The following is a 25,803-nucleotide window of genomic DNA, read 5'->3' on the forward strand; positions in this document are numbered from 1 at the left end:
GTTAGTTCGCCATGAGTTCGACGAGGAACAGCATCAGTATTCGATTTATTGGTATACAGCGATTTTACTGTACAGTTGTGTCATAGTTGACGCCTATAAGTGACATTAACTACTCAGGTGAATCGTATGCTCGTGGGCCTATAAAGGCCAAAAAAGAATCCTGTAGATATGATTAGCAACGTGACGTGCAGGTGTACTACCCGGTGCGGCACGCGCTGGTGGGACACATGGTGGGCGCCATGCAGCGGCTCGGCTTCTCTGCGACCGCCTCGCTGGAGCACCGCCGGCTCGCCGTGGACTTGGCCGAGGTGGTGCTCAAGTGGGACCTGCAGCGCATCCGGGACCACGCACTGCCCGACGACAACATCGTACGTACACTACATCTTCCTGATATGTTCCTAATAACAGATCTCAACTTAACTGATCGTTACATATTTCACTGCCATAAGAACAATAAGAAACAGATCTCTGACAAGTAAAAGTTCTTCCAATTTTTATCGCTAACAGTAAATTGTAAAAAATGTTATTATATAACTTTTTTTTTATTGCTTAGATGGGTGGACGAGCTTACAGCCCACATGGTATTAAGTGGTTACTGGAGCCCATATACATCTACAACGTAAATGCGCCACCCACCTTGAGATATAAGTTCTAAGATCTCAGTATAGTTACAACGGCTGCCCCACCCTTCAAACCGAAACGCATTACTGCTTCATGGCAGAAATAGGCAGGGCTGTGCTACCTACCCGCACAGACTCACAAGAGCTCCTACCACCAGTAAGTAATATGTAATAAGTAAAATGCTATAATTGTTGTTCAGCCTCTAGTTCACTGTGACATGGTTTTGTTTGTGTTTTTACTTGTAAGGCACCACAAAGGCACCACCTGACATACAGAAAATAATGAATTAATAAAGTTTAAACATTGTGATCTACATGGCACGAATTTAACAAGGTTTCTGTAGTGTTTAATATTCTATCCAATAGATTGTTTAATGGATTGTTTGTGGACAGGTGGCGACATCTCCGGGCGGCGCCATGAAGCGCGTGTCGTCCGATGACGCGAGCTCGGAGGGTCGCAAGGCGTTGAACACGGGCTGGGCGAGCCCGCAGGCCAGCGCCTCCAGGCTCGAGCCCGACGCCGCCAAGCCGCTCGACAGACAACACGTAGATGTCGTTGTCAACCTGCTACTGCGACTGGCTTGCCAGGTGTGCCAAACGGTAACCCTCTAGTGTTTTTGAAACAAGCATCCTCCGTCTCTTAATTGAGCCGTTTTTATTTCTGCTCTTCTTTTTTCAGATGAACGAGGGTACCGTTTCCGGAAGCGGAGGTGCGACCGCAGGAGAGCAGCTATCGCGAAGATGCGTTCTTCTTCTTAAGACTGCTCTCAAACCCGACGTTTGGCCACACCTCTGCGAGCCTAAGCTTGCCTGGCTTGATAAAGTATGAACATGTAATTACAGAATACTACAAGAATATTCAAATGACGCCTTTGTTAATTTACAAGTATAAATATTTGCTGCTTAGGTTTTCTCAAGTGCAGAGACAAACGCGGCATCATGCGCCAATGCCTGCACGGCGCTCGAGCTGCTGGTGTTCCTGCTGGGCGTGCTGCGTCGAGATCAGATCCTGGCGGCGCTGAAGCCGCTGCAGCGCGGGCTGGCCGCCTGCGTCGCGTCCACTAATGCCAAAATCGTGCGACTGACGCACAACTTGCTCGCCAAGCTTACCGCCATCTTCCCTACGGAGCCCACGGGGGCCGCGCAAGCTTCTAAGGCGAGTGTCGTCAATATTGAGGTGTGAGGTCAGATCGATACATGCATAATATTCGTGTAGTATTTTAAAAAATGTGAGAGTTTTTTACTCTGTTTCTGCAAATCTCTTATTATCGACGTGCATGGAAGGCGGTAATTTAATTTAGATTAGGTCGCTCCCTATTAACAAAACGTTATATCATTCACACATATTATTATTATTATGCGCTGTGTGATTTATTTATGCAAAAATCGCTATCAAATGGTCTAGTGACGGTCGAGTTTTAATATATTTTCCATTATAGTACGAGGAGCTCGAAACACTATACGCGTGCGTGAGCAAGTACGCGTTCGAGGGTCTGGCGGCGTACGAGAAGACGGCGGGCAGCGGCACGGGCGGCACGTCGGGCGCGGGCGCGCTGCTGGGGCCGCTCATGATGCTGAAGGCGTGCTGCTCCTCCAGCCCCGCCTACATCGACCGCCTGCTGCTCCCGCTCATGCGCGTCCTGCAGCGCATGGCTAGGGACCACGTCGCCACCAACCCCGATGCAGCCATATCCGATTTGTTGGTTCGTATAACTTTATTGCTTTATCTGGACCCTTTAAAAATATAATAGTAGGTGCGTAATCATTTTGCTTATGTCGGCTACGAAACTGTATATCTCGAAACTTATTGTGAAGGAGCTCAATGGTTCCAATTGAGATTTTAACTTCGTCTTAAGACGGGCGACGTTATTCACGTTGTAATATCTAAAAACGTCGATAGCCACTTGAGATCTGTTGGATTGTGTGCAATGTTTTTTTAACGCATTTTCATAATTTCTCTAATACTATATTTCGTCTTTTCAGATATTGGCCTTAGACTTGCTAAAGGCTCGCGTTTCCGTGATGCCGGGCGATACGAAAAAAACCTTCATAGGAACTGTTCTAGTTGGTCTTATCGAAAAGACTACAGATTCTAAGGTAAAATTACTTATCAATTATTCATTTTGTAGTTAACATACAATAAGATTTGCCGTGAATTAGCTTCAATAAATTTTATTTTTTAGGTAATGAAAGCGATCATTCGTATGGTTGAGGAGTGGGTGATGCACCGCGGCGCGACCACTAGCAGCGGGGCCGTACCTTCCCTGCGCGAAAAGTCAATACTGCTCGTGAAACTAATGCAATATGTCGAGAAACGTTTCCCTGACGACCTCGAGCTCAATGCTCAATTTTTAGAACTGATCAACTACGTGTATCGGTAAGTTGATTTACGAATATTATACATACAAAAAATGCTATTTATTTTATGCCGGAACCACACTGCGTTATTCGCTATTCGTTTGCCGGTATTCATATTTGCCTTATTTGGCATAATTCAGCGTACAAATTCGAAGTGTGGATGGCATGTTTGTTGTTTGCGCGCATAACAATTATTTTGGCGAATACGGCGTAGTCACATAACGAATAGCGCATAACGCAGTGTGGTTCCGGCATTATGAAAGTAACAACCTACCTTGGATTAACAGATCCTAATATTTGTATACGATCACGCAGGGATGAACAGCTGAAGGTGACGGAACTATCCATGAAGTTGGAGCCCGCTTTCCTGGCGGGTCTCCGTTGCCCGCAGCCACAGATCCGCGCCAAGTTCTTTGAGGTGTACGACCAGAGCGTGCGGCGGCGCGTGTTCGACCGCCTGCTGTACGTCGTGTGCTCGCAGAACTGGGAGCACATAGGACAACACTTCTGGATTAAACAGTGCCTCGAACTGCTATTGGTCACCTGTGCGCCCAGTAAGTTATTTTGGAGCTTTTTTTTTTGTTTATTGCATAGATGGGTGAACGAGCTTTACAGCCTACCTGGTGTTAATTGGTTACTGGAGCCCATATACATCTACAACATAAATGCTGCCACCTACCTTGAGACATGAGTTCTAAGGTCTCAGTTTTTACTGTACAACGGCTGCCCTACCTTCAAACCGAAACGCATTAGTGCTTCACGGCTGAAATAGGCAGGGTGGTGGTACCTACTTGTGAGGACTCACAAGAGGTCCTACCATCAGTGTCCAGACAGTTCAACCGAAAGCTACTTTTAATAAATAATGCAATAAAGCTGTTTTTTTTTTTAATAATCGTCTGTTCCCAAAACATTTTCTCAGTGTGATCACGTTTATATTTATTCAGGCACTCAAATTCGTCTATCGAATCCAAAATACTTGTTGCCGAGCATATCATCGGTCATCAATCAAGCGGATAGCGAGGACCGAAAGTCATTCATCATCTTTAGCAGCGTTAAAGAAGAATCATCCGACGGATTTAGCGATTCCCTCGATCCCGACAAGGAGGACGTGCTGGATATGGATTTAGACGCGAGTTCCACTCATAAAGAAGATTTCACTAAGAATGTTCCAAACAGGTAAAATGTGAAAAATCTCCCTGAGTAAAATATTGTCTTTTTTAATCCTTGAAGCAGATGTATTCATAGTCTACGAATCTTGACGTACGTATTAGCTGTTACCACAATATGACTGAGTGTCACTGCTCTCTGAGACATCCAAGTATCAATAAAGTTTTAATAAAAACAGTTATTTTATTATTGGAACGCCCCACAGGTGGTATCAATGGATGAAATTTACGTCACTAGGATATTTAACCTGAAATACGGATTTAGTCACTTCGTCTGAAATAATTTGTGGTATTCAGTTATAAACAAAAGAGTGATGTTGATGCAGACAGCGATCGCTAAACCAGATAGTGGCAAAGCAATCGGAGTTCCTGGAACTGGCGCGTCGCGTCCGCGCCGAGCAGCTGCTGGCGGCCTCCGCGCAGCTCTGCCACATGGACGACACGCTCGCGCACCACGTGTGGCTCGCCCTGCTGCCCGCGCTCTGGGCCACGCTCGACGAACGACAGCTCACGGTACGCCCACCTCGCCTCGTCCCCTCACCCCACCCCAACCCCTCACCCCACCCCAACCCCTCACCTCACCTCACCTCACCTCACCTCACCTCACCTCACCTCACCTCACCTCACCAATCAACTATTTACATAATCAAATAAGCCTTTTGGACTTTTTATTGATTTTTAAATCTAACTTGCCAATTTTGATGCAATCTTTGGTTCAATCTTTTCCCAGCCATTTAACAGGCTGATTCCTCTTGACTCTCGTTAAATGAGACGAGATCACACAAGTTTTTTTTAGCTTGAAAGAAAACTTACTTCTTTATAGTATTTATATGTAATTTGATCATGGTTTGTTTTAGACGCTGATCAACGAGGTTGTTCCTTTCATCATATCTGGCGTGCACGTGATTCAACGCGATCAGCCCGTCAGCGCCCTCAACACGTTCATAGAATCCCTCGCTCGATGTAATCCTCCCATCAGCATCAAACCGTAAGTTTTGTTTTGTATACCTACCCGAGCTGATAAATATAAGAAATTTTTGTTAGGTTACCTAAATAAATAAATAAATTATTTTGACACCCGGCTTTCTAACTTTCTAGAGAAGTCTATGATTTAAATATTTTTTCGAAATATTTAGTTGACAGAAATATAACTTTAATTTAAAATAACAATTTCCTTACAGCCCTATGATGAAGTATTTGGGAAAAACGCACAACCTCTGGCATCGTATGACACTGAATCTCGAGCAGATGGCCATCGAGCAGGCCGGCGGGCGGGTTCAAAGGGACCAAGCAGAAATATATGATTACGACGTAGAAGTGACGACGCCGACTGTAAGTATCTACGTACTTATACGCGATTGCACCATAATGTATTGAGAGTATGTTCCTTCACTGAAATACTTTTTTTTTATTGCTAAGATGGGTGGACGAGCTCACAGCTCATCTGGTTTTAAGTGGTTACTGGAGCCCATAGACATCTACGACGTAAATGCGCCACCCACCTTAAGATATAAGTTCTAAGATCTCAAGTATAGTTACAACGGCTGTACCCACCCTTCAAACCGAAACGCATTACTGCTTCACGGCAGGCTGGGTGGTGGTACCTACCAGCGCGGACTCACAAGAGGTCCGTAAAAACCGACTATAACCGACAATTTACCTTTGTCATACACATTACTGCTTATTAAAAATATTTAATAATAGCTTTCGTTAAATATGAAATTATTGATTTTGACTTCGTACAATCGAAGGCACGCGTCAGGTTGCGTTTTATAATAAAAACGCTGTAAATAACTTTTTTTTTGCTTTTATTCACATAAGTTTCAAATATGATTATGTCTTTTTTACAGGAAATTTTAGATTCACTCAGCGATATGTATGAGTTATTACAAGAAGAGGATATGTGGTCTGGTCTTTGGCAGAAGCATTCAAGGTACCGCGAAACTAATATCGCAATCGCCTATGAACAACAAGGCTTCTTCGAACAAGCTCAAGTAAGCAAGACATACAGCCTAAAATTTTATTCTAATATTGGATTTATTTATTTGCTGTTAAATACTATATTTTGGTGTTTTCAAGTAAACATATCAGATTTTTAAGTGCAATGTACCTTTTCAGGCTGCATACGACGTCGCTATGGCCAAGCTGAAACAAGACTATGCGACAAACCCATCCTCTTACAGCATGCACAAAGAGTGCACTATTTGGACCCAACATTGGCTGAAGTGTGCCAAAGAGTTAAACCAATGGGACTCTTTACTTGAGTTAGGACTAAGCAGAAGCGGTCGCGATCCATTCTTGATTCTGGAAAGTTCATGGCGTAACCCTAACTGGACTACAATGAAAGAAGCTTTAGCTGAAGTCGAATACAATTGCCCTAAGGAATTGGGTTAGTTACTTTAATAAGTGGGTGGACAACATGTTGTAACATCATTTATTTCTTTTAAATTTTGAGACACAAAATGATGTCTATGATGTATGAGATTCAATTTCCTGTAAAAATTCTTGTGATAATTATGTGTGTTACATAATACAAGTGGAACAATAGGAATATGTCTGTCAGTATGGGGCGACGGAGACCATGTGTGAACGGGCTCTAAGAACTAGTCGGTATAATGTGTGGTGTCGGCTTGCAGCGTGGGTAGTAAACCTGTACCGCGGGTACCTGTGCATATGCGCGGGCGGCGCCGAGCAGCTGGGCGGCGTGGAGCGGCACGCGGAGGCGGCGGCGGCGCAGTGTCTGCGCGAGTGGCGCCGCCTGCCGCGCCTCGTGTCGCACGCGCACCTGCCGCTGCTCCGCGCCGCGCAGCAGCTCATGGAGCTCAGCGAGGCCGCGCAGATACACACCGTGAGTGAGACACGCGCCACCACTCCACTTTTTTTTTCTCCCTAAGCTGATAGCCTTGAGACGCTGTTTCAGCGTAACCTTAACTAGTAGGTAAGCTCACGGAGCTCAAACCTGATGACGTTGCTAACACGAACCCTAGCAAGAGCCGTGCTTCGCAGAATCTACCACCGGATCGGAAACGTGACCCACTGAGAAGATCCGGCGTGAAACTCAGTGGGCTGTGTCTGAGGGTAAATTTACTCGTCGAGCCATTCGTCGCAAGCAACGGATTCGACGACAACGATGACCACTTATTTATTATAAATGAAACCGTCGCTAAATGTGTTTTCACTTATCTATTAAAATATATAACTGTAGTATCAACAATACTTAAAGTTAGAGGTGGATAGAATGAATGATGCGCAAACAGTATTATGAATATTGACTAACTTGTATATTGAGTGCTAGGGAATCGTTTCTCTAAACGAAGCCAGGTTTGTAGTACTTACTGTTGGTTTCTAACATGACTTCTAACAAAAATAGAGTAATTGAATATTGTATTTTATTGGCTAGGTGGTGCGATGACCTCCGAACGGTGGACGACTGTGGGCTGTTGATGATGTATTTTATTATGCTGATAATGATCCTCCAGTGTCGCATTGTATGAAGTGTTGGGTTGCGTGGCCAGGGCTTGGTGCACAGCCGGCCGACGTCCCTGCACGACATGAAGGCGATAGTGAAGACGTGGCGCAACCGGCTGCCCGTGGTGGCGGACCCGCTGTCGCACTGGGGCGCCATCTTCACGTGGCGGCAGCACCACTACCAGTTCATCGCGTCGCACTACGACTCGCAGCCGGACCACGCCTCCAATCACAGCATGCTTGGCGTCCATGCCAGCGCTCAGGTCATTTTTTATTCCTTACTAGCTCTCTCCCGCGACTCCGTCCGCGTGGAATAGTTACTTTGGCATAACGCTAAATTTTACCCACCCACTTCATTTACGTAGAGCGTGAAAATATTTTTGAATTATAGAATGTTAAAGAGCTATTTAAACCCCTATTTTGAAACATCCTTTATTGGTGCTCCACTGAACGTGTCCGGTCTTACCGTGATGTTATATGGCCTATAGCCTTCCTCAATAAATGGGCTATTTAACACTCAGATTAAGGCGCTCAAACAAACAAACTCTTCAGCTTTGTAATATTTGTATAGATTATCTTAAAACAGAACATATCATATTTTTTATTTATTTATAGACTGCATGTTTACACACTTCATCTTAACACTCGAACGAGTAGGTACAAAGAGAGGTTAATTATACATAGTTTTCGGTTTAAATAATAGTATGGGTACTGCCGTTGTACCAATGGACACTTGAATTTTGTCTCAATCACAGTAACGGAATTTAAGTTAGGGTTTATTTGGACTATAGTTGCTGCTTAATCGTCCTATACAAAATGCAGTCATACAAAATGGTATGCAAATTCGAGTTTAAATTCATTAAATTCATACATACGTGCAAATCAAGATAAAAAAAATTAAATCATTATTTTTTTCTTTTCTTGCAGGCCATTATTCACTTTGCGAAAATAGCTAGAAAACATAACCTATCTGGAGTGTGTCTGGATTCCCTACACAGAATTTACACAATACCGAGCGTACCGATCGTTGACTGCTTCCAAAAGATAAGGCAACAAGTCAAATGTCACATTCAGATGTCATGGACCGAGGGCAAAGATGAGCTCCAGGAAGGATTGGATATGATCGAATCAACTAACTTCAAATATTTCACTAAAGAAATGACGGCCGAGTTTTATGCTTTCAAAGGATTACTTCTAGCGCAGCTGGGCCGCTCCGACGACGCGAACAAAGCGTTCGCCGCCGCGGTGCAGCTGCACGACACGCTCGTGAAGGCCTGGGCGCTGTGGGGCGACTACTTGGAACAGATATTCATCCGCGACCCGCGACAGATCTCCGTAGGCGTCTCCGCCATGACTTGCTTCCTGCACGCGTGTCGTCATCAAAATGAATCCAAGTCTAGAAAATATTGTGCCAAGGTAAACAACGAACACGACGTTATTAATGTTACACGCTGGGATTCGGGATAAATAAAATTCCACCGAAGTATAATTCAAAACTGTAATCAACACTTAGAAAACTTAAAACACTTAAAACTCTCAGTTCGCTTCTTTCGCTTCGCTTCAGGTGATCCGTTCGCTGTTTCGCTTCGAGTAGTTCTGATTACTGACTGACTGCGTGTTTTTTTTTTTTTTTTTTCCCTACCTATGCTGATAGCCTTGAGAGGCTATTTCAGCTTGCCCTAGCTTGTGTAGGTGAGCTCGCGGGGCTCAAACCGGAGAATTGCTAACACCGCCCTAGCAAGAGCAGTGCTTCGCAGAATCTACCACCGGATCGGAAGCGCGACCCACTGAGAAGATCCGGCGAGAAACTCAGTGGGCTGTGTCTGTGGGTTAATTCGCTCGTCGAGCCCTTCGTGGCAAGCGACGGGTTCGGCGAGGACGGTGACCGGTGCTTGTATTGCCTAAAAGCACCGTTAGTGGATCAGGAGGATCCGTGATGACGTGCTTTGGGCGACGTCGACGGTTTACCAAACGGTCTACAGGATCGGGTATGTAGTTTCCGGCGGCCACGACAAGAGGGTTCTCATGTCGTGCCGCCTTCTCAAAGTGGCGCAGCGATGCCGACTGTAGATACTTACTGATGACTGCGTGCAATCCCTGCAACGCTTTTATACTCGATACCACATCCCTAGAATTATCGAGAATAGTCCACACATCTCTAGTATTGTTTCCGCTATCTGACAATAGATGGCGATGGGCTTCTCGAGCGTTCTAGGGCTACTAGATCCTTCGATATTCGTTCGAATATTCGGCGATAGATGGCGTTACTCTTATCGGCGTAACATTAATATGATACATCGTCTCTTCAGGTTAAATAACCAAATCGTTGTTCTAGGTGTTATGGATGCTGAGTTTCGACGACGAAAAGAATAGTCTCGCAGAAGCATTAGATAAATACTCAGTCGGAGTCCCGCCTGTGCAGTGGCTGCCCTGGATACCGCAGCTGCTGGCCTGCCTCGTGCAGTACGACGGCAATGTTATACTCAACCTGCTCAGTCATGTGAGTACTCGCTTACTTATTGGTTTCGTAATATCGCCGCCGTCAAAGTCGAACTGATAAAGTTCAGTATATATGTATATAAGAAAACTTGTTATTTATTTTTATAGAAAGTTGAATATTGATTATATTGTTTGATGTTTTTTTTTAATTTTGTAACTCAGGTTGGTCGATTATATCCACAAGCCGTATACTTCCCAATCCGAACTCTGTACTTAACGTTGAAGATTGAGCAGCGAGAGCGTCACAAAACAGCCGAGAGCATTGCACATTTACCGCATCAACCTACCACGTCTGTAAGTAATTGCTAATAGAAATTCGAATTGCGTTGCATTTTATAGTAACATTTCCATCAAAACCACAGTTAAGTCTGCATAGTTAGAGTAGTTATCACCCGAGAAACTGCCCTGTGTTTCGTTTTCCGGGGATATCTATTGCCGTAAAGTATTCGAACTATTTGTATGTTTTTCACATTCTAAGTTGGGAGTGGTGACCTATTTTTATGGATTTTATGACCTGGTAACTAAGACCTTTAGATCAAGTCTTATTTTAATTAAACACATTTAAACCTGAAAAAACACTAAATAGACAAAATAAAACAAATCACACGACTTGACTCCTCGCGTTCCCGCCAAAAAGTCCGTGGTGACCTATAGGGGCTCAGTGAGCACAGAACATCAAAGGGACTGTGTGACCTTATTGACTTACACTGACAAAAAAGTGTATTGTTAGAAATGATTACTCTTTGCTATCTAAGCGCTCGGCTATGGTGTTCCACAGGGAAGCAGCAAGGCCAACGAGGGCGCCAGCACGTCCAGCGGCGAGGCGGGGCCCATCCGCGCCACGCTGCCCATGTGGCGCTGCTCGAAGATCATGCAGCTGCAGCGTGAAATACATCCCACTGTTCTCTCCTCCCTCGAGGGAATCGTCGACCAGGTGCGAACATTGCTTTTTTATTTATTACTTAGATGGGTAGACGAGCTAACAGCCCTCCTGGTGTTATGTGGTAACTGGAGCCCATAGACATCTACAACGTAAATGCGCCACCCACCTTGAGATATAAATTCTAAGGTCTCAGTATAGTTACAACGGCTGCCCCGCCCTTCAAATCGAAACGCATTACTGCTTCACGGCAGAAATAGGCAGGGTGGTGGTACCTACCCATGCGGACTCATAAGACGTCCTACCACCGGTAACACTGTTACTATATAACATTAAATTTTCAAATCATGCAATTTATTCATCGGGGCAAGGTTTAATTAAATTGGGAATAACATTGTGCAGATGGTATGGTTCCGCGAGAACTGGTACGAGGAGGTGCTGAGGCAGCTGCGCGCGGGGCTGGCCAAGTGCCTGGTGGTGTCCTTCCACCACCGTGCCGCCGTCGCAGACGCCACCGTCACGCCACACACGCTCAACTTCATCAAGAAGGTCGTCTCTACCTTCGGCATCGGCATCGGCATCAGTGAGTATAGTGAGAGTTATCTGCTCTGCGACTTATTCTTATCAGCGATACTCTGTGTTTCCCAATCGTCTTACCAGTTATGGCGTTAGTAGAGATAGGGCCTATTTACGTGATTGTTAACCTATTAGTCGATACTCGAATAAACGAATTCAAAGAAGTAATTTAAATTTATCTCCTAATACCAAAGTCAGAAATGAGTCAAGTAGAGGTGGAAGAAGTTGACCGAAGAAGACATGGATGGAGTGTGTAAATGACGATATGAGAGAGAGTGGAGTGAGTGTTCAGATGACGGCTGATAGAAGAGAATGGAAGAGAAAAATTTGCTGTGCCGACCCCAATATGATAAGGTGGAGAAAAAGAAGAGACCAAAGTCAAAAATTTATATTAAAAGAATCAAGCTAAAATAGCAGTTAGGTTGTCTAGATAACTTAATTCACGGGCGTAACAGTTGAAGCAAACAAGACTTTGTATGAAAACTACGAATCAGCAACGATAATAGTTCTACCTCAGTGAAACCGTGCCTAATGTAAGAATGCGAGCAAGAATTAAATGAGAACAGTTTGATGATCGACTTCAATAGCGTCAAATTATTCTAGTAGCTGTTCGTTTTTAAAAAAGCGTAATTTGTTTTTTATGTTTACCGACAGGCCAAAGGCTCCTCGACGCTCAAACGTTTGGATATCGAATTATTTATTTAAAAAAAAAAGACGTTTGCTGGTATTTCAATCAATGTATTCAATGCAGTGCTTTTAGCTTACAGAGAGTATCTGTCGTATTCCCGCCAGTGAAACGATTGCCGCATTCTTTGTTACGCTTTTATTTTTGCAATACCTATTTATTTATTGTCTGCAGAGTAACAAACAGCATCAAGTAAATATGTATAAAAATGTTATATATATACAGGGTGTATTGCTTTCGTGTCAGAAAACGAAGAAAATAGATGGTAGCGCTGGTAAATCCTGACACGAAACACACAAAATTTTAAAATAAGCAATATATTTATCAATATTTTTGTATTGGACGTGATGTGACTCAATAAATATTTAGACGACCCCAAATCTCTTGCGAATATACGTCTCGTCAGCCCTCAACCTTCATTGATAGATTGCGTGTTAACGAAGGAATTTCACTAACTAAAAACACGAGTACATTTTTCGATATTAGAACAATATTGTCATTCGCAGATATGAATGAATTGAACTTTTCATATAAAATTTTGAAACTGCTAGTGGTTCTAAAGGATTCGAAATGAGCGACTATTTTAGCAAAAGATTTACTTGATCTAAAAACTATAGCCTTAGAGGTCGAGATCCCGAGCAAAAAAAAACAAAAAATCTTCGGAAATTTTGACAAAAACGATTTTTGCCACTACTTGTACTACCTGTATGCGTGTGCTTCTGACGTCGAGCTTTCACGTTTAATTAAACCCTGTATAAATAAAACACAAAGCTTAAAATTCAACGCTTTGTTGTCTCCTTGAGCTTATCCCACCAGGTCCACAAAATCTATTTAAAAATCCATATTTTCATTTATTCCGGCTTTTATAGTATTATAAACCTGCTGAATTGGCGAATTAAGGATATAATATAGTGGCTGAGTGGAAAATAATGCGGGGATACTGTTACTGTAAAAGGATATTGGTGAATTAGTCTTAGATGGTTTGAGGAGGCCGTCGCGTAACATTCTGGACTGTTCTGAATAACAACAACCAGACCGACCAATTTCATGTAAGATCCTTTGATATTAATGCTTTATAGTAAAATGCCTTCTAAATATCCGCTTGCTGGCTTAATGCGAATTCTGTTTTATCCATGTACTCCCGTTTTGTATGTCTACAGAAAGTGTTACAAGTACTGTAAGTGGGTCATTCTCTTCAGCTGCATCGGAGAGTCTCGCCCGTCGCGCCCAGGCCACCGTGCAAGATCCCGTGTTCCAGAAAATGAAAACTCAGTTCACTGCCGACTTTGATTTCTCGCAACCGAACGCTATGAAGCTGCAGAATCTCATACAGAAGCTGAGGAAGTGGGTGAAGATTCTCGAAGCCAAAACTAAAGTCTTACCTAAGTAAGTTTTCCCACTTTCTTCAGTATTCGTGAGTCGTACATATATTATAAAAATATATATATATATATTGAAAAATTAATTTGACATTTTTATTGTCATTGTATTATTTCAGACATTTCGAATATTTTACATATGCTTAGTTTAATACATTTATACATGTAGGAACGGAACGGAACGGTATGGATGAATGACGGATATGGAGCATGACTGAGTGAGAGAGATACGAGATGTCGTGTTAGGGAATAAGAAAGACGGCGAATGAATGCGGAACACATAGTTTTATTTTTAAGTGTGAGGAGGGTAGTTACCGGCCGCGACGGCGGATAAACACGGTATAACTCTGAAGACGTAAGATGTATAAATTTTAGTTACATAGATTAAGAAAGACTAAATAAAAAATAAAGTTTGTGTGAAGTCATCAACCGTTTCACTGACCCAACCTGAATAGAAAACCCCACATACCACATATAATTAAGTTTTTCATCAACTAATAATAATCATCACGAATAATTAATGTAAATTTCAATATTATTTTTTTAACCTTAGGTCATTCCTCATCGAGGAAAAATGCAGGTTCCTATCGAACTTCAGCCTTAAAACGGCCGAAGTGGAACTGCCCGGCGAGTTCCTGCTGCCGAAGCACACGCACTACCACGTCCGCATCGCGCGCTTCATGCCGCGCGTCGAGATCGTGCAGAAGCACAACACGTCGGCGCGCCGCCTGTACATTCGCGGCCACAACGGGAAGATCTACCCGTACCTCGTCGTCAACGACTCCGGACTGGGCGACGCCAGGCGAGAGGAGCGCGTCCTGCAGCTGCTCAGAATGCTGAATCACTACTTGGGGAAACAGAAGGAGACCTCCCGCCGCTTCCTCCACTTCACCGTGCCCCGCGTCGTGTCCGTCTCGCCACAGATGCGTCTAGTCGAAGACAATCCTAGTTCGATATCTTTATTGGATATTTACAGGACGGAGTGTGCGAACAGGTATGCAAACTTTCTTTAAACCTCCCAACAGAACAGGTAATAATAGATTTACAATGTTATAACTTCAAAATTTTTGTCGATAACTTGCGTTACAGCTTTTAATCTATATTTTCGTGTTGATTCGTCAGTGATGCGAATTTTTATAAAGTATACTTGTGTTTACAGATAAAGATATGCTAAGGCCTGTGCACACCACGTTTCTTAAACTCGCGTCGACGGCGCGCTTTTATCCTACAGAGCAGTTTGTTGTTGTTTGTATCGATTCAAACGTGTATTTGAATTTATACAGGTGTGCAAAGGTCTACAGGCTGCGTCTGACTTGCGTGCGTATCGCGTCTGTATCGCTACAAACGCGCGTCGACGGCAAGTTTAAAAAACGTGGTGTGCACAGGCCCAGTACAATTTTTTTGAACACCTTGGCAATTTTTGTACGATATAATACACTGTTTTAAAGCTAATTCTTTAGTGTTCATAATAATCATCTATGTAATTTATGTCAACAGTATTTAAAATTGAAATATATGTATTAGTGTAGGTTTCTTTAAAGAATAGTTCCACGTGTTTGTAATGTTGTTGATGTTGATCTGTGTGTCGGCTGTGGCGGCAGAGGTGTAGAGTACGACGCACCCGTGGCCCGGTACTACGAGCGGCTGGCGGCGGTGCAGGCGCGCGGCTCGCAGGCCTCCCATCAAGTGCTCAGAGACATATTACGAGAGGTAAAACATTTAAGGCTTCGTCAAACAGAACGCGTACTTAACGCGCGTCAGAACGCTAAACTGACGGCGCGCTATGACGCCGAGATGTGTTGTACTATTCTGGTAATTAACTGTCAATCAGAGCGCCAGTGCTATAAGTACGCAACGCTCTGTCGCGGTGTTAGGACGCTTTGACGTCAGACGTTGTAATTTTTTACAAATTTTATTTTAGCGTCCGGGTAAATGTATTAAACTACTTGATAATGCCCGAAAAATTGATAGAATTAGTTAGAAAATATACATGCTTATACAATGCCACATCTGAATCTGAACGCAGCGCTAAGTACGCGTTCTGTTTGACGAAGCCTTTAGATTCTTAATTTTTTTTAGTTTGCATAGTTGGGTTAAAGAGGTCACGACCTAACTGCTATTTAGCGGTTAACGCAGCCCACACACGTTCCAATGTGGATGCCGCCACCTTGAGACATGAGGTCTGAATTTCAATTGTATTTTATGATGGTTGTCCCACCATTCGAACCGGAACGCATAATTGCTTTGCCGCTGGTGCCTGCCTTTTATTACACGATATGTATACCATCATTGCGAAAATTATTCGAGAACATGTGATAATTATTAATTTCTTTAGAAAAATTTACACTTTGTACACTAATTCCACGAGACATATGCACGTATGGCTATAAAATTATGCACTCATCAATGTTTTCGAAAACTTTCCTCTTTAATTTATTTTTAGCCAACAAATATTTATTTATTTATTTGGTAACAAATAGTACAATACAAACATATAATATTTTAAAAAATATAGCTAAAACAATAACCAAATATGTTTCCACAATCAAAATCACATATAAGTAGAAAGTGAACAGAGAAGAGAAATTTAGAAACAAAACCAACACAATACGCACATATTATTTTATACATCAACTTACAATATAAAACTATAATAGTCATCAGACTAAATTACCTTATAAATACTTTAAAATAGCTTTTCTATATGCTACAAGTGACAAGCAAAATATGTCAGCATTAGAGAACTTAGCATCATACAACCTACAAGATCTACGGACAAAAGAATTAGACTAAAGCACTATGACTATATGTGTACACTATTCATGGAAAATTTCAAATTGTTTATTTGACAGGTCCAAGCCACGATGGTGCCGAAGGGAATGCTCCGCGAGTGGGCGGGGGCGACGTTCGCCGCGCCCACCGACTACTGGACGTTCCGCAAGATGCTGACCCTGCAGCTGTCGCTGTCCAGCTTCGCGGAGTACGTGCTGCACCTCACGCGCCTCAACCCCGACATGATGTACGTGCACCAGGACTCGGGACTCTTGAACGTTTCCTACTTCAAGTTTGACGTCGACGACACAACAGGTATGCCTAGCTATTCGTATAATACACCTGTGGACAAATTTAGAGGAATACCAAAGAATCTATACTAATATATAATAAATCTACAGTGGTTTTTACGGATGTTCCGTTATAACTACTGAACCATACATCTGATTGACTTGAAACTTGGTATCCATGTAGAAAATACATATACTTAATGGATAGGCTAATATTTATATGAGTTGTGGACTCCCTACAACAGTTGCGGGGCGTTAATGATGAGAATTTTTGTGGGGGTGAAAAATAATAATGTTAACTTTAAATGCCCAGCGAAGCGGACGGGTACAGCTAGTTGTTTATAAAACAACTTATCATGTACATATATTTGTGATAATTTAGTTTATTACATTTGGAATTTAAAATTAAAAGCGTCGAAAGAACAGACGATCGATATCACAAAAAATAATCAAATGAAGACAATAAGGAAAAATATATATAAAATAATAACACGTTGTTAAAGTTTCGTTCGTACCACAGAAAATGTTGAGGTTCGATTTCGGACAAGAGGAAGAGATAAACCTAAGAAGAAATGGATGGATTGCGATGAAGTGTAAAGTATTCGAAATGCCAATAATATTATGGCAATAATAAAACGTAAAAGCAGTTTTATATAGCATATCAAATTCAAATGTGGCAAAAAATAGTTAGTAAATGAAAAAAATAAAAAAACACCGTTGAAATTGCAAATAAATAAAAAAAACATTCAAAAACAAATGTTTTGCGTGTGACTAATTAATATTCACGTAAATTACAACAGGAGTAATGAAACCTTTTTTGCGTCTCTCTAAATTTGTCCACTTATTATTTCTTTTAAAAATGTTTAGGCTCATGTTTTATTTTATATTTAATTAAGTTGGTTTTAATTTTAGTAAATTAATAAAAAACGATTTCACTGCTTTTTTAGTATAACTGTTTCACTTAGTAAATGTTATCTAAAGAGAAACTTCAAAAGCCCAACTAAAACTTTATTTCGAAAGATGTAGCGTGACCGTTTTTTTTTAAATCGTATATACTATGCTCATTATGCTTAATGCCTGATATAAATGTAATATTTCGCAAAAAAAAAATACAATAGGTTGTGTATAATTTAATATTTATATTTACCGTGTTATCAAAACGAGAACTTTCCATCTTTCGCGGTCTAACGAATTAACATTTGCTTTTGTACATTAAAATTGCTTACGTTATACTTTTTTTTATTGCTTAGATGAGTGGACGAGCTCATAGCCCACCTGGTGTTAAGTGGTTACTGGAGCCCATAGACATCTACAACGTAAATGCGTCACCCACCTTGAGACATAAGTTCTAAGGTCTCAGTATAGTTACAACGGCTGCCCGGCCCTTCAAACCGAAACGCATTACTGCTTCACGGCAGAAAATAGGCAGGGTGGTGGTGGTACCTACCCGCGCGGACTCACTAGAAGTCCTACAACCAGTACATAAAATTTAATTTGTTTAATTTATTTTAATTTCATTTAATTGATAGTTTTATGGTAATCCTTCATATCGACAGGTGAATTAGACGGGAACAGGCCCGTTCCGTTCCGCCTCACGCCCAACATAGCCGAGCTGTTGACGAACATCGGCATCACGGGCCCTCTCACCGCGTCGTCTATAGCCATCGCAAGATGTCTCGTGACACCTAATTTCAAGGTATTGCAATGACTGTTATTTATAGATTGAAAGAAAACATATTGCAATCGATAAGTTACTAAAACTGCTGTTTACCAGTAGTAGTATTATCGTGCTTTATTTTATTTTCTTTGTTGTTTCGTTGTAGGCTGCCCACAGGTTGTTATTATACTGTGTGTGCTTAATATGTATGTTTCGTATTCGGGTTTACAATTTAATTTGATTTTTGTTTTGTTTTTCTTATTTTTATACTCAATGAACCAAAGGGAAACGGGGGTGATTGAAAATCAGCTCTGTTCGATTTATCGACTTTGAACAGCATTAACCGAGCCACATGCTTTTGCCTTTTTAATTTTTTCTTTTTTTTTATTTATATTTTATTTTTTAGTGTGAAAGGCAATAAAGGATTTTATTATTATTAATATTGTTATTAAAAGTAATATTATTTTTCAGATTCAATCCATATTACGCACGATACTTCGCGACGAAATGGTGACCGGCTATAGAAAACGATTGGAAGATAAATCCGGTATGCCATCAGCGGGAACGTCGACGGAGAACAAACCAGTCGAAATGGATAACGAAACCATAATAAATATGGTGAACAAGGCCGTGACGGTCATCATGAACCGACTCAACTCTCTGGCGTCGTTCGACGGACCCGACAGCAAGGTGGCAACCCTAGTCGCGGCCGCCAACAGCCACGACAACCTTTGCCGAATGGATCCCGCTTGGCATCCGTGGCTCTAAAGACGTATCGACACTATAAACCGAAAGTTTTTTTTATCTGTGTTTTAGTTTTATATGCATACTCTTTAAGTAAAATGTACTGACTTTTAGCTAAAGTAAATTTAGATTATGAAAAACTATTGCCTAATTTTTTTTAGCGTTTTCTTCACACTTTAAAATAAACTGAAAGGGGAATGCCCACTCTCCATAGTGTGCTGGGCCCAAGATGGAATCAAATATTACTATAAAAATTGACTGTTTCAAATTCTTAAATGTATTAGATATCTAAAAATATATTGAAATTGACGCCACTATTATAAAAATTTAATAAAAAATAGTTTTGAGGTTAATTTTCTATATAAATAAGTGTCGGATTGTGAGATACTTAAAGAACATATCTTTTCTTAATGTTTAATTTATTAATTATGGTAAGAGAGATGTTCCTAAGGTATTTTTATCCAATGTATGGTTTTGAATCTCGTCAGGTTAAAATCACAATTCACACGTTTTTCAGTCGTAGTATGAAATGTTAATGATCGGTATCCATAATCGAATGTAGCTGTGATCCTTAACTCCTGAGCCAAAGTCGTCGTTGAAAGATAAAATCCATAAAACAAAGCCAGTAAAATAAATCGAAGAAAAATCAAAACATCCATTTTGAACGTAAGCACAAGCAGCAAGCGAACTGCGAAGTGTCAGTCATTCAGATTAAATTCAGTGTTGTCAGTATAACGAAAAATAATTACATTAAATTCATATTTCGATAATTTTTTTAAATAGCCCTAAGTTGATTTAATTTTCTTAATCTTTTTTTTGCGAGTACACATTATTTTTTATGTTTTTGTTGTAGTTGTACATATTTAAATAACAATACTAGTAAAGTTTTTTTTTTATTCCTTAGATGGGTGGGCGAGCTCACAGCCAACCTGGTGTTAAGTGGTTACTGGAGCCCATAGACATCTTCAACGTAAATGCGCCACCCACCTTGAGATATAAGTTCTAAGGTCTCAAGTATAGTTACAAGTTAAATTCCAATGGGTATGTCTTTAATGTTATTTTATGTGCTTATAATCGATTAAAATCGATTTATTAACTCATTAATGTAATATAAAACATATAAATAAAACATTTTAAGTATTCTCAAATACTGATAATGTTTTATTTACATAATTAAAATGTTTACTTAATACTTAAAAGGTTTTGATGCTGGCAATATTTTTCCCGCAAAAATCAAAAACCTTGATTTTTCAATAGAGTTACTTTTTTTAAACTACTTATTGTAAGCTGTAGTGGCGCTCATTTGGAAGAAAGTAAATGCATATTTATTTATGACAAAATTAATGCACTAAGTATTTTTTCTCTAATCTATTGTCCGCTTTGGGCCTGAAATGGGCATTCCCCTTTTGGTATTTGAAATGGAAATATTTTCATTGGCGGTGGCATTGGTGTCAACTAATGAAATCTGCCTATCTAGTATTACACTAATTTCTACCTACGTGGACTACAGAATATGGCACGCAGATGGAGACCCGTGCTCAACATGAACTGTAGCCTAAATTCTTTCCCAGATTTCCAAACTATTTCTATTTTTATTTCTATTACTATATTTCGTCAAAATCGGTTCAGTAGTTTAAGCGTGTAAATGTAAGAGAAGCTTGATGTTGATATGCGAACATGAAAAGAGTCTTCGACAATAGGCGGCTGCTTGGCTGTGGACCCGGCATTGTGTTAGGTGGATCCAGTCTCTATATATATATAATACATATGTAATATAGCTTGCATATACAAGTTACGAACAACAACTCTTGAACCGTAGGTCTACTGAGGAATATCACACTCTCGGTAGAAGATCTTCCCTTTGTCATTAAACCATCACCAAATTACCTTTATACTTTTTAAGTTAGCTTCACATTTGTATACTATCACCCAAAGTTATGTACCTATCCAATTTTCACTATTTATGACTATAAATACATATATGTATATACCAAGCGGTTTAAGCTTATATAATATATTATATCTATTTGTTAAGTGTACATATATCTTACTTAAAAGTCTACTGTCACGTGTCGCATCCCATCATCGCCTCTAAACCTACGTTTTCATATTATGATTAAGAGCAATGTTCAAGAAATCGGTGAATAAAAAATCAATTATGTATTCAACTATAGCAATTGATATTTGAAGCAATAATGCAATTCTATGTCTTGTGAGAAAAATAAATAGAAACTGATGTATAAAACTCTTGAGTACATACATATTTTGAAATTTTGCATTTAATCCCGATTGGTCATTTCGTGATGAATATTTTATCGATTTAAAATTAGAATTATCAATGTTAATTAACATTAAAAAAGATGTAAAAGTAAACAAATTAATTTTATTTACCCAGTTCCCACCACGTTAAAGAAACTTGATTGATGGTTGCGCGAGTGAAATTAATAGCTATTGCATGTGCACTAGTGACAGCTAAGTACTTGCATAGGTGAAAGTACGGGGATTGCAAATGCGCCGCTCATAATGAACTTGCGATCTCGCTCTAACTTTATATCTACCACACAAGCAATGAGTAATCAATAAACAAAGGCGTATTACATTCAACATCTACTGTTGGAGAAATAATGTGCAGTTTGAATGTGGTTACTTAAAATTGGTGCACCCGCGAATATTTTTGCAGCTGACAAGCCAAATGCAGCATTCCACGATGTTGAAATTCGCATTTCATTTTCTAAACGTTCAAGAGTAAAGACTAGGTACTTGATTGTGGGCCCCTTTATTAATCAAAACACTATACTTTGTAAATCCAAAAATCTGATGTATCACGGGAGGAGGTAAAGGATGCTGAGACGCAGGTCAGAAGGATACAGTGAGAAGCGAGGTCGGCGACAGGCGCGGATTGCGTCGCGACTCTCGTTGCTACGCGGCGGCGGCTGAGGCGAGGGGCAGAGAGGGCCACGTCGGCGCGCGGCCCCCCGCCATCGTCAGTCCGCCAACCGGCCTCGCTCCTAGTGTTCGTGTGTTGTGTGCCCTTTCGAGCTTCACCGGCTAGTGTCCGACCTCTGTAACCGACCGTTTATGACATTCGACAACCCCGCCCTGTGCATTTTCCAAAGTTGCATTTCGATCAGTGCGAGGAATACCTCGGTCTCGAACGACTCGCCCTTCAGACGTAAACGTACACAGTTTGCCTTGCCTTTATTTATGTTGTCATTATAGTGTGGTGAATACCTGTGTTGTTCGGACGATAACCACAATATTTCGGAGATCGAACTATCGTCAAATTTCAACTGAAGGTGAGTAGTTTTTGATTTCGCGAACTGCCTACCGGGACGCTCGATTCGCCGTTGCGTGGCTCGGTGTCATCAATAAATTCCGCGGAAAGACTAAGATGGGGTGTACAACTAAGTACGTCGTGACGTACGTATATTGTACAGCGGGATGTTGTAAATATTGATGATGGAACAATTCGTATGTTAAACAACTTAGAACCTACTGCAACATTTTAGTACAAATTGTCCAAAATAACAGTATCAATATCCTTAATATTATCAAAATCTTATTGGATTCGGTTCTATCCCACTATACCATATGGTAGACGGAAGCGAATGGATAAGAAAACATGGAGAGGCGCGGGGCGGTGCGCGGCCGGTCCAGCGGGCAAGCGACCGCATTCCATACGGAATGCTGGATTATATACAATGTCAGTGTGAGTTTGAGCCCCTAGATATGTTGCTTCATATTTGCAATAATTTTGTTGCCTGATGTGATTGCCTGCAATGTGAATCGAGAATATTGAAGAATTTGATGTCAGGCATAGCGCAAGTCTGAATGCCCCACACCTCTCTTCAAATCATATTATGTAGATGATATTATTAGCTCTCATAATAATATAATTTTAGGTATGTTTCAATAGTATTAATTGAGACATTAATTATTGGATGAGATAATAATGAAGAATTTATTTCTAAGCTATTTATAACTGAAATAATACTCTAAAACGTTTAAACTAAATTAGTTACGTATACTAGTTATTACAATACCAATAGTGACAAAATTAGGTAGATACCTAGCATTGGTACAACGGATAACTCTACTAAAATTTGAAATTAAAGAAAATGTACCTAGATAGATTAGTTTGCGGTTTGTCAGAGATTAGATAGATGTGGGTAGGTATTATTTTTAATGTAACAAATATTTCATTGTAGCTACCTTCAACGTATTGCCTATTGCCTAAACTATAAATCGGTTGGTATTGTTAAATTTTTACGTCGTGTCATCAAATTTTACTATTGAATAAACAAAAAAAAGTGTGCATTCGTTTTAGAAACTTGTTCGATATGATACTTATAAATACGAGGATCGAGCTCGCTAGCGTTACATTTTGAAACATCCGTTTTTGCTTCCGTTCTGTGACCTATAATATTGTACAATTAAATCTAAAGCGACACTGTTTATAGCATTAGAACGTAATATAATTAGAAGTAGATAATGCTTGGAATATTCATTGAAAATACTATTACCAAAACCTTAAAGTTTCTTACCGTGCTTGCATGGATCATTACGATTCTGATTATTTTTACAGCGAAGCAATCAATTATTCTGTTTTGAATACTATTAGGATACACCTAAATCGAATGCAATTGAAATTTAAATCGCGTGTCTCATGTGACGAACGGCAACATTTGGATTTGGGATAAACCTTCGATAAGACTAACCGAGCTGTCGGTCCCTAGACTATTACATTCTATGTATTAGCGTTAAAAGTGGATACGGATACAAATGTATGGGGATTGATATAAATAAATTTGCTTTTGTCAATCCCATACACTGGTGTACTTTTACAAGTGTTAATGCTACATAATTGTTACATAATCTAGGTACACTGAGCGTGTCTACTTATCTACTAATAGTAAAATTTGAACAGAAGGAAATAACTAGTAATAATCGCCCGTGTTACGTGTTTGTCTTTCGATCTTTGGTGAATGTCGAAAAACTGCCAAAAGCCTCTTAATATTTAAACACGTACGTCCAATAATTAGATTAAAAAAATACAAATTTGCCACTTGCCCTTAATTTCCTTATAGATTACTAAAACACACCTCTTTGTGTTGATTCTCGGAACCAGTTAAAACTTTCGTTTATTGCTGCGAAAGTGTTCATGTTACTAAAATTCCTCGCTTTTTTTTCAATCACATCTGTAATATGCTTAGCAGTAGAAACGGAAAAACTGTTAATTGAAAGGCAGATATTAGCCTTCACGATGAATACCGCTTACTAGACGCTGCCGCTGCAGTGTACTTCAAAAAATCCTTGACATTATGAACAACTTTTATTTCTTCTAGTCAAATGCCACAAGACAGATTCAGACAAGTAAAATATCATTAATCTATTATATTATATAATAAGTCGATCACATCGCATCGCATTGATTTACGTTAATTTCATTGAATCATTTTTTTTAAATTGTAATTCGATACTATAAATAAAGATATACTTAATAAAATTTGCCTGCGATCGTCAATATTACCTACTGTATGTTTTAGGCTTTTGTATTCGCAATACAATATAATACGTATGACCTTTACTTTCTTTGGATTCATAATACAAGTTGAAAATAATTCGAAAATATTATACCTATTGTGTGCTTTGCGTATTTTGTGTTAGGTATTCACGTTATGATTTTGGTATATGAGTTAATGTAACTAACTGATTAATAACGTAGTCTTGCTATCTACGCGAAATAAGGAAATAAATACAACGATAAAAAAATTGATGAATAAAAAAAAGACATTAGTTGTAATTATTATTTACAGTTCGTTATAATGTGGATGCTCGCTATGGTGGTTCTCTTGAATTCAGGGTTTGATAAGAGCATTATTTTTGACGGCATTGATTCTTTGAATATCTAATTGATGGCTTTCAAAATGAGTATTAATCACTTCATGAATGGGATATAGGAGTTGGCAGTAACGGTTCGTCTTGTTTGCAAAGGTGTGGACGACGGACCTTGTGTGCGTTTGCGCACTTCACTCAAACACACTGACGCAAAATCGCCGTCGTAGCGCGGCCGTTGAACCGAAAACTCGAGGAATTTCTCCGTCGTCGTCAATTTGCAGAACAAGAGGAAAATTAAATCTTACGGAAGGGTTTCGATCTTTTACATACGTTCATTATAATTTCGACGGATATTCATGGTTGAGATGTTCATCAAATGTGACTAATGGCGGTTAGCTTATGCCGGCGTTCATAAGGAGAAAGTGACAATTATCAAAACAAACAACTAGGTAATAATGCAAACTTAGTTTTGTATAAACTATCTTCATATTTGTTTGTTATTACTTACTGAAAACTGCATACTATGTGTTTGCATTAAACAATAAACGCCTCATTAACAAATCATTTCACATGTGCCATTATAAAAAAAATTGCTTTAGTTTTCCATTTTATTTTAATATATTATTATATCGATCAATTTATCGCCTACACGTGTAGATTTCGTAACACGTTCGGTATGCGAAATCTACATGACATACGACAGGTCAGTGACATTGCCATCAAAATAAGTCTACTAAGATAAATTGATACGTTAGAATTGACTTTTTTTAAGACATTTTAATAAAACAAATACATATTAATGTTTGCACTGATAAAACATTTACATTACTTTAGTCATTGTGGGATTTAGTGCGAAAAAACGCAAAAAATT

General features: G+C 40.0%; 2 protein-coding genes and 1 long non-coding RNA gene across 5 annotated transcripts in view; 2 read left to right on the top strand and 1 right to left on the bottom strand.

Annotated features, from left to right (window-relative positions):
• The window catches only part of LOC101740829 (transcription-associated protein 1), a 34,809-nt gene extending 13,338 nt beyond the window's left edge, over positions 1–21,471 (top strand). Inside the window, exons 21-47 of one of the 3 annotated variants that reach the window (XM_038021812.2) lie at positions 192–368; positions 1,014–1,220; positions 1,300–1,443; positions 1,528–1,776; positions 2,060–2,323; positions 2,604–2,717; positions 2,804–2,997; positions 3,294–3,532; positions 3,923–4,154; positions 4,471–4,657; positions 5,002–5,132; positions 5,326–5,476; positions 5,995–6,138; positions 6,263–6,533; positions 6,781–6,992; positions 7,660–7,875; positions 8,540–9,028; positions 9,948–10,112; positions 10,274–10,405; positions 10,890–11,045; positions 11,394–11,574; positions 13,413–13,638; positions 14,185–14,625; positions 15,233–15,341; positions 16,484–16,718; positions 18,250–18,389; positions 18,822–21,471. In XM_038021812.2, coding sequence (XP_037877740.1) covers positions 192–368; positions 1,014–1,220; positions 1,300–1,443; positions 1,528–1,776; positions 2,060–2,323; positions 2,604–2,717; positions 2,804–2,997; positions 3,294–3,532; positions 3,923–4,154; positions 4,471–4,657; positions 5,002–5,132; positions 5,326–5,476; positions 5,995–6,138; positions 6,263–6,533; positions 6,781–6,992; positions 7,660–7,875; positions 8,540–9,028; positions 9,948–10,112; positions 10,274–10,405; positions 10,890–11,045; positions 11,394–11,574; positions 13,413–13,638; positions 14,185–14,625; positions 15,233–15,341; positions 16,484–16,718; positions 18,250–18,389; positions 18,822–19,118 — 5,703 coding nt within the window. In that variant the 3' untranslated portion in view covers positions 19,119–21,471. The remainder of the gene's footprint in view (positions 1–191; positions 369–1,013; positions 1,221–1,299; positions 1,444–1,527; positions 1,777–2,059; positions 2,324–2,603; positions 2,718–2,803; positions 2,998–3,293; positions 3,533–3,922; positions 4,155–4,470; positions 4,658–5,001; positions 5,133–5,325; positions 5,477–5,994; positions 6,139–6,262; positions 6,534–6,780; positions 6,993–7,659; positions 7,876–8,539; positions 9,029–9,947; positions 10,113–10,273; positions 10,406–10,889; positions 11,046–11,393; positions 11,575–13,412; positions 13,639–14,184; positions 14,626–15,232; positions 15,342–16,483; positions 16,719–18,249; positions 18,390–18,821) is intronic. The other 2 variants (XM_038021813.2, XM_038021814.2) reach the window with 2 other exon arrangements.
• On the bottom strand, positions 16,039–21,878 carry LOC134198747 (uncharacterized). Its single transcript, XR_009972914.1, has 2 exons — positions 21,486–21,878; positions 16,039–16,745 (listed from the first exon to the last, which is right to left on the bottom strand). It is a non-coding gene; the product is annotated as an uncharacterized LOC134198747 (long non-coding RNA).
• A 198-nt stretch (positions 21,879–22,076) lies between these two features.
• Positions 22,077–25,803, top strand: part of LOC101744329 (fibronectin type-III domain-containing protein 3a) — a 49,489-nt gene continuing 45,762 nt past the window's right edge. Inside the window, exon 1 of the mRNA XM_004929166.5 lies at positions 22,077–22,390. The gene's annotated coding sequence lies outside the window, so the exon portion shown is untranslated. The remainder of the gene's footprint in view (positions 22,391–25,803) is intronic.

This window comes from Bombyx mori, chromosome 4, assembly GCF_030269925.1.
Source record: "Bombyx mori chromosome 4, ASM3026992v2".
NCBI classification, from domain to species: Eukaryota; Metazoa; Arthropoda; class Insecta; order Lepidoptera; family Bombycidae; genus Bombyx; species Bombyx mori.